Raw genomic sequence first — 9496 nt, forward strand, 5'->3', positions numbered from 1 at the left:
TTAAGCTTAAAATCGCTGCCACTGAAACATGGAGCTTTACAAACCTTTTCCTAGGACTAAGCTCCACTGAATACAATGGGTCCTTTCTGAATAGACCTTCTGGGGATGGGCTTTTCAAGGTTGCAGTCCTGTGCTTGTTTACTTCAGAATAAGCCTCAATGAACTCAGTGGGACTTTCTTCGGAGGAAACGTTAACTGGATCAGACTGCATAATGCTTAACTTTTACTGAGCCGTTCCCCTAATATTTGGTTACCAGGTCATGTCATGTTCATTTTAGATATCAAAAAAGGGGAGGAGACACCACGCTTGGAAAAAAAGAAAAAGAAAGAACAAAGGGCCCTAATATGCAAAATGTTAGATTCTGGTGCGTTTCATGGTTTATTTCAAACCAAGAACTCCAACATGGGATCTCTTGTTTTAAAACTGAGAGAGAAAAAGCTACTATTATAAGCTAAAAAAAGCCAATGTACATATCATATCGCGGAGCAATTGCTCATGTACTTACAGTAATAACAATAGTTGAAAAAATATCTTTAGAAATATTTGTCTTCATTTTAGAGCACACCAGGTGCGTAATCTCCTAGTCTGTTTCAATAGCTAAAGCATCATTGTTGAAAAGCGCACTGGGAAGAGAATCATAATATAGCCTGCTGATTCAATACATGTGCACTTGTCACTTGAGGGCTCCAACAATAAGTGATAATTTGCATGTATGAATGAACCCATCAGAGACCTAGCACCCCAAAATATCACATCACCCAATGTCACTTCAAAACACATACTTTGCAACCCACACATTCAGCCATGAGATATTAAGCACTGAATAATCAGGGATATGTCCATAAATGTATCTCATATCCCTTAATAAACATAAAGAAAAGCAGAAATACAGGTTATTTGATTTCTGAAGAGATGAAACAACCCTCAGTCTTGAGGTATACAGGATTTCCACAATAACTTCCAGCAAATTCAGTACAAATTAAAATTCTGGTGTGTAACCTCTGGGTGTTAAATTCTTTTTAAAAATTCTAGTCAGATAATTGGATTTCAAAGGCATGTCCCACAAACCATAAACATTTTAACCACATTAATCCAAGTAAATTACACATTGAGCTTGGGCTGGTGGAATGGCATTTATTCATTTTCATCACACCATCTGTTTTGTTTAATTTGCTTGCCGATCGCTGGCAGCTCCACCTTGACTTCATCTTCTGGAGATGATGGAAGAGCTCCACAGCTTGAGCTCAGTAAATCTAAGCTTGCACTGGTATCATTTTGCAACATTTCCATTATTTCATCTTCTTGACAGGTATTAATAGCATAATCTACACAGTCCTTCAAATGTGGGTCGGAAACTGTTTTAATGGCGCGTGCAGAGCCTAATAGACCAATCGCATCATTGCCAGGTAAAGAAAGAGTCTCCGCATTATCAGATGAAATAATATTTAACTTTTTGACATGTCTGATTCCTTCCCCAATGCCTGCTAATTCATTTGCCAAAGGAAATGTTGGGTTAGCGACCTCTTGGAACATGACAACGTTGCCAGGACGTGGTTTTTGACAGGTGGTATCTTTATTATGACTATCGGAGGTAATGATACCTTTCCTTTTGATACTTTCTTCATCAACTGCAAGATTTAAGGCCTCTGTGGAATAACCTGCTTCATAGTCAGTTATACTGAGAAGTTCTAAATTTACAACTTGTCTTTCTAATGCAGATTCCAGGGCAGGGCTCTTTTTATGATTTGATTCTGTTAACGGATAGTGCATATCTTCAGTATATTCTTCCAGCCAATAAATGTCTTGATGGGGAAAAGGCGTTTGACAGTAATTATTACTATTGTTGTTGTTGCTGTTGAAGAGGCTGCCTTTATTACTACCCTGCAATATGGATTCATCGTCAGTGTTAGTAACCTGTAAAACCTCTGTGTCGTTGGCTTCATTAAGTTTTCCATCTCTCTGCTTTTCAGCATTCTGCACAGCCACATTATCACATTCTTTTACATTCTTTCCACCCTTCTCCCTCTTTTTGGATACTTCATTTTCACTCTTTTTCCTTCGCACAGATTCTTTTTGACCATTTTTTCCTTTGGTATCTGCTTCACAAGTCTTTGCCCTGCTATTATTTACAAGTTCCTCCTCTTTGGAGGCATACATGGGAGATGACTGGTCATTTGATTGCAAATCAGTGACTTCATCTTTCTTTTCCTCCTTGCTCTCCCAAAGGTTATTTCCGTTTGAGAGCTGAGGCTGATTTCTAAGACCTGTCAGAGGGTTGGTTTGTGTTCCAGCGGTCTCTTGTTCAGAAACCTCTGGTGGCCATTTTGGTTTATTCATTTTAACTTCCTCCTCTATAGAAAATGATTTTCTTGGTGTTTCTATGGAAGGAGGCCATGTAATGCTTAACTTGCCTCTCTCTGTATTCTGTTTTAAATTGTCTCCCAAAGTTTCACAATGGACTTCCTGACTGCTGGAATGCAACATTCGATCAGTGGGTTTCGCCCCCTTGGGATTAACTTCTTTAGCATGAACAGAACCAACAGAACCTTTTTGGTTTTTGGAAATCCATAATTCTTTATGTTGCTTGTGTCCAAAACCTTCATCATAATTTCCTCTGGATTTGAAAAGTTGCTTAAAATGGGGTTTACAGTATATTTTTCCATGGAGAGAAGCATAATTACCCAAGCTGTCAAATCAAAGAGAAAATGCTTTATGGCATCTATCTATCATAAATGCTCCAAAAATATTTTATTTTAGTTGACATTTTAAGTAGCTATAAATAACAGCATCTATAAATGTAGTCTTGACTCATACCACTTCAGAAAAGAAAAAAATAATAATCTATCACTAGCAATGGGAACGAACCAGGAAAATGGGGTTCGGTTTGTGGTTCATGACATGACCTGTTCACGAACCACAGAGCATCACAAATTTTAGCCAGTTTGTGAGGTGGTAGAACAGCCCCTCCAGTATCTAGAGACACCAAACGCACACAGGATCTCTGGCTGACTCTCCTCTACCTTCCCTCCGAGTTTGGTGAGGATTGGATTTATGGGGTTTGAGTAAGAAGGTGCCCCCAGGAAAGTACTTTCTGGGGTCTGACCACCTGTCATTTCCCCAGAAAATACTTTCTTGGGGGGCACATTCAGGGGGGCATAACTCAGGCCCCATAAATCCAATCCTCACCAAACGTGGTTGGCAGGTTGAGAAGAATCAGCTGGAGAGCCTCTGTGAGTTTGGTGTCTCTAGCTTGCACAGGATCCATTCTATATACTCCTGAACCTCCTGAACTTGTGCCTGTCAAAATGACTTCTGTCAGGCAGTCATTTTGACAGGCACATGTTCAGGAGGTTGAGGAGTGTATAGAACAGATCCTGTGCAAGCTAGAGACACCAAACCTGGAGCATCCTGGAGAGGTCTGCTGCGAGTTTGCTGTCTCTAGCTTGCACATGATCCATTCTATATATTTTGTCAAAATGACCAAGGTCCAGGAGTGTATAGAATGGATCCTGTGCTAGCTAGAGACATCAAAATCGCAGGGGACCTCCCCCAGATGCTCCTGTACATGCCCTCCAAGCTGTTGCTTTGAAGTTCTGTAAACATTTTGATCAAGTGGAAACAGTCTATCTGGGAAAGTCTCTGCTCACAAACTGGCACAAACCTCCAAGAATAGCTTGAAAGTGTGTTGAAAATTCATGCCGGGTGATCTGCCACAAACTTGACCTCATGAAGCATGAACCAGCCAAAATTTGTCACAAAATTCAGTTTGTGAGCTGGTTCATGCCCATCCCTATGTATCACCCAGCAGAATAAATAATTTTCATTTTTAAGGCTTGGTTTATAACTTCACTCAGGGTCAGGTGTCATCTACAACTTTCTTGTGGGAGAAAAGTCCCAAATTAGATGGACTGGATTAGAGCTGTCAGACTCATTTGCTACGCATAAATGTAACTTGATTGGGCCACATGTACCATAAATCATCTAAATGCAAGGGACTAATTTTATTAGTACTAATTGATTAAATTACTATTAATATTAATTGGAATTAATTGGATAAGTGCCCTTAGTGGGGCAGCTGTGGCCCATGGGCCGCATCCCTAGATTAAATGTTTCCTATATGAAACAGGACAAGGTCAAAGAGGATTTTTCTCTCTCTTGGGCACTTTAAAGCAAAAAACAAAACAAAAGTTCTTAGAGGTTAAAGCTAGACTGGGTCACTATTGAGTGCAGTCCAGTCAAAGTTAAGCTCATTTAAATCAGGACAGGCTATCTAATTTTCTAACACTCTTATAGTAACTTGGAAAGGGTAGGCTGACCTATAATCTGGTACCTCGTATATCCTCCCCCCCCCCTCAGTGCACATATACCTCCCCATCCCTCACACATTATTCTGGAATCGTGGAAAGCAGGTGCAGGTCCCACTTTTAAGTCTAGTTCTGGCACTTCCACATGAAGATTCAGATGCAGTTAATTTCTTGCTAAGCATAAGCAAGAAAGAAGAGTGCTCTAAGAAGCTATATTTCTACAAAGCTTCCTTTCCGTTTTAATATTCTTGTTGCTTATCAAGCTCAGTTCCAAAGGCACGAGACCACAGTTTAACTACGGGTAGTTTGTGAAACTAGGATTTGGTTTGCAGAAATCATTCAAATTCTGGTTTGCCTTGACAAACACTGATTTCATTGCCCCCACTCTTTCTTCCTCTCACCTGCAGAGTAGCTGGTCTGCGGTGTGGCAAGGTTAGCACCAAGGAATAAGCCAATATAAAGTTAGGTTGGACACATTCATATGTCACAAGTCACCATAATTAAGACTAACAGTGGTTAACAGACCAAGCCATAGTTTCAGATCCTGCTTTGATGTTAACTAAACACAGGTAGTAGAGTGGTCTGTGTTCAGATGATCACGTATGAACTATAGTTAGTTTAAAACCATAGTATCACATAACTTGGGAGCCAAGAATCAATTTGACAATTGTCTGGAGGGAGGGAGATTTTAGAAGAAGAAGACTAGGTTTTTATACCCCACTTTTCTTTAAAGGAGCCCCAAAGTGGCCTTCCCTTCCTCTCCCCATAACAGGCACCTTGTGAAGTAAGTGGGGCTGAGAGAGTTCGGAGAGAACTTTGACTGGTCCAAGGTCATCCAGCAGGTTTCATGTGGAGCAGTGGGGGAATCAAACCTGGTTCTCCAGATTAGAGTCAGCCACTCATAACCACTGTAACCATGCTGTCTCTCTCTGCCTAGGGTCAAGGCTCCCCCCCCCACCCCTACAGCACATTTTCTTCACTGTTCAGCTATAGGCACTTTTACTGTTCCCACAGATTACTGGGCATACTTAGTGCCCAAATAGACTTATTTTGCAAACATCATACAAGGCAAAAAAGTTCTTTCAAGGGGGAAACCCCCCCATCATTTCTGCCTTTTAAAAAAACTCTAGCTATAAGATTTATATCACAACTTGCATTAAAAACTAATCGTTTTTAAAATACACAGAACCAACTCCCCACCCCTCACTGGAGGGAGATGTCCAGACCAAACATAAGTGACCTGTTGAACTGGTCAGTTCCACAACAGAACCAAGCTGGAAAACCAGGTGTGTTGAGTTTTGATCTTCGAACACATCACTCACAGGAAAGTGGATGCCAGTTATGATACTATTTGCATGTCAAAGCTTTAATTGTTCACTTCGTCTTACCTTAATTTACTGCCACAATGGTGACACCGAAAGCATGATTTATGAAAGGTCTGTTTGTCGGCAACCAGACACTCCATTGGATAAACTCTCTTTTGACAAAGTAGGCAGGTTTCCTTTCCCTGAACGTGCAGTTTCTAGAAATAAATGAGACAGGGTCTCAGTGCCATATGTTATTATTCATTTTATTTTTTTCCTCAGGCTGTGCACAGACTGTTTCATCACCACAATGCAAACTGAAATACTTGGCTCACAAACAATTAACACCTAAGCCTCCAGTTTATAGAGTCAAATGAGATCCATGCTGCAATGAAACCTACCCCTTGGACTAAAATCATATATTTACTTTGAAGATGCGAACCACAAATTAATGTTCAGACAGGAAGAGAGGGGGAAAGAGGAACTGGAAGTGACTTGCATTTCCTTTGTGCTGGGGCCTCCCAGGGCTCTTTTTGTAGAAAAAGCCCAGCAGGAACTCATTAGCATAATAGGCCACACCCAACAGCAAAATCCATTAGCATATTAGGCCACACCCTGACAGCACTGCTCATTAGCACATTAGGCCACACCCCCATGTTACCAGAAGTGTGGTCATCCAGCCACACCCACCTTTCCCTTCTTATTCTGTTTACCTTGTTTGTTGTCAAAACGGTTCCAGGGCTTTTTTTGTAGCAGGAACTCCTTTGCATGTTAGGCCACACACCCCTAATGTAGCCAATCCTAATGAGTTTCTGCTATTGGGTGTGGCCTATTATGCTAATGAAGTTCCTGCTGGGCATGGCCAACTCAGGAGCCAGCCGGAACTTCGTTCCTGTGGTTTCCTGCCCAAAAATAGCCCTGGGCCTCCACCCTAATGTGTGAAGTGGAAGGTTGGAAACTTCTGTTGGAAAGGGGGACTATAAATAACATAAATTTTAAAAAATCTTTAGCTTCTACGCACATCTTTTAATAGGGGACAGGGTAGAGTGGTGCCTACGTTCCCCATTTCTTGCTACAACAGAACTACTCCAGCTTCCATTCTTTTACTACATTGGGATTTTTATACAGGCAGAAGAACGTACATTTTTGAAAAGGACTGAATCAGCAGTGTTGATCAATAATAGAGACTTTTTACATTATTTACTTTGGTGAATCAGATGTGCTTTTCACATGTTGATCCTTTGGGTGGATGACTGGCTATTGTTCATCCCTAATATGCCAAGTCCATCATATCTCTCATTAATGCAGTCCACAGTTTATTAATATTTTGTCAATAACCAATCTACTTGACACTGTATCAGGGGAGTCCAAAAGCTTACAGACTTTTTGAGTAGCTGTTGCCTCTCATGCTGTTACGATCCTGAAGACTCTATTTGTTTCGATTGCTTTTCCTCCCTTTCCCCAATTCTTCTTGTTCCTGTTTTACGTGCTCTTCCCTCCAGCCTATCAAGCTTTAAGGCTGGATCATGGAGGACAGCAAGTAATAACCTAGGGTTGCCAACCCCCCCGGTTTGCCCCACCCCCAACACCCACAGGCACCCATCTCTCTCCCTTTAAGTGTGTGGAACCCAGGGGTCTTGTTGTAGAAAAAGAGCTGCCGGAGCTCATTAACATAACTCATTAGCATAACTCATTTGCATATGCCACGCCCCCTGACATCACCGGAAGTGACAGAAGGCCACACCCCCTGACATCACCGGAAGTGTGTCAGAAGGCCCGGCTACTTACCCTCCTGCTTCATCCTCATTCCCAAACGGAATGAGGATCGAAGCAGAGGGCGGGGTAAAGAAGGGGCGGGGCTTCACCACGTGACCGCCCCGCCCCCTAGAGGTTCTCTTCCGGAGCTCCGTACCTGAGAGCTCCCCCCCGACTAGAGCCCTGGTGGAACCCGTGTTTCTTCCCAAGCCTGATCTCCGCAAGCTTTGTGCTCTTAAAAGGGAAACGCGGCTGCTCTTAAAGGGGAAACGCCGGCTCCTTTAAGTGCAGGGAACTGCTGTTTCTGGAGATCTGGCGCACGGGCGGGGCGCAGACGTCCCCAACATGATGTCATCACGTCAGGGATGCCTTGACCCCTCCAGGAACGCCCCCAAAGTCCCCCGCTGGGGGTGGAAGATGGACTTGGCAACCCTATCATAACCATTTGGGAGTTATGAAAAGTACCACTATTCAACAGGCCTTAGGCTTGTAATGCCCAATTCATATGTGTCTGATAGTGAATTACTTTCTGGACTTAACAGATGGTAGCCATGTTGGTATGCAGTAGAACAACTAGATTCCAGTTAACACCTTAGAGACCAAGAAGGGGGGGGGGTTATGAGAGTCAAAACTCCCTTCATCAGATATTAATGACAATATGGATATTGTCTTCTTGATGAGAAATTGTGCAATTGCTCCGATCTATGAAGCCAAGGAAGAAGTTAAGCGAGGGTGACTTCTGGAGTAATTCTTGGTCTGGATTTATGTCATGAATTTTGAAATGGTGCTATTGTCTATTGACTTGTGGACTTTAATTTCGATTTCACTGGATGTGGATATGTTTTGTTAATTTTTGAGCCGCTTCATGTTGCAAAGAAGAGGGATGAGCATATCTAAATAAATGAAGGGGAAAAAAGTGATGTACCCTAAGCCTAGTTGATGCCTTTTTTATATTAGTTAGTTGTTGAATTCCAGATAGCAGAAACACTTAGTTTATATGCTACTTCTGTTGCAGTTGCTGACTACAGGCCAAAAATTGCTTCTAAGAACCTTCTGTCTTTCGGCCTTATGGACTGGTGCCACTATATACTCTTTTCATTTCCTATGTCTCTTGGTCACAGCATATCACAGGAGAGGGCCAAACAGTGAATCAGAAGAACTGCCCCGTCAGCTGAGAATTTGTGGTTTGCAGGGCAGGCACCATGGTGTGCCCTCTTTTCAAACAGGGGCTATGCGTACCTGCCCCACAAGCCATGAATTCGCTGCACCCACTCTTTTCAAGCAGGGGCCACCTGCTTCTGCCCTGAAAGTGGCAAACTGCAGGGCAGGCACGCGCGGCTCACATCCCCCCCCCCCAACAATTTAAAGGGAAGGTTCTGATCTCCTTAGTCTGGAGAGCAATTGTAATACCAGGAGATCTCCAGGCCCCGTGAGGAGGTTGGCAACCCCAGCAGAGTACCCTTCTCTTGGGGCTTCTCTAGGCACCTATCTTACCTTCTGTTTAGGCATCAGTTAAAAACATGTCTGTTTATCTAGGCTTTTGATTGAAATTTGATCCTGTCTTTTAGCAGTCTTATTTTGATGATGCTGGCCTGGATTTCCTACCTCTTGATATTTTACAACTTGCCTTTGTACTCCTACTTTTTAAAAAAAATAATGCTGATGGTTTTATTGTCTTCTGGTTTTTGACAGGCAGATGGTTTTACTGCTCCAAGACTGGTTTTACTGAACTGTTTACTGTTTTAATTTGCATGTTTTGCTTTCTTTCTTTTTGCTACCCTTCTTGAGCAAGTATTTAGAGAGGAGACAATCAAATGTTCTAAATTAATTAATTGAATAAACAGGAATGGCACGCAAACAGCATGTGGGCACGGCACTGCAGCTGGGTACCATTTCCTCTTCCTTCTGCAGCGTAGCTGATTTTTAATATTAAACTTAGCTTTTTGGTGTGTATTTGAGTTATTGTATTTCAAGCAGCATGGCAAAAAAAATAAGCATACTGAAAGAAGGGAATTGAATAAGCAAGGGGGAAAAGAAGTTATTTTGGTTTTATACTTAAGTCTTGAGCAGAGGGTTTTGAAATCCAGGCATTCTCTTATTACCTCTTTTGCTATACTCATAAACTTCCTTCC

The 9496-nt window shown here is 42.1% G+C and overlaps 1 protein-coding gene across 1 annotated transcript in view; it reads right to left on the reverse strand.

Annotated features, from left to right (window-relative positions):
• Nucleotides 1-2610: 2610 nt before the first annotated feature.
• The window catches only part of XIRP2 (xin actin binding repeat containing 2), a 164312-nt gene continuing 157426 nt past the window's right edge, over nt 2611-9496 (reverse strand). The window contains exons 9-10 of the mRNA XM_015422179.1: nt 5694-5827; nt 2611-2687 (exon numbers count right to left, since the gene is read on the reverse strand). Coding sequence (XP_015277665.1) covers nt 5733-5827 — 95 coding nt within the window. The 3' untranslated portion in view covers nt 2611-2687; nt 5694-5732. The remainder of the gene's footprint in view (nt 2688-5693; nt 5828-9496) is intronic.

Source organism: Gekko japonicus, unplaced genomic scaffold (assembly GCF_001447785.1).
Source record: "Gekko japonicus isolate JY-2015 unplaced genomic scaffold, Gekko_japonicus_V1.1 scaffold375, whole genome shotgun sequence".
Taxonomy (NCBI): domain Eukaryota; kingdom Metazoa; phylum Chordata; class Lepidosauria; order Squamata; family Gekkonidae; genus Gekko; species Gekko japonicus.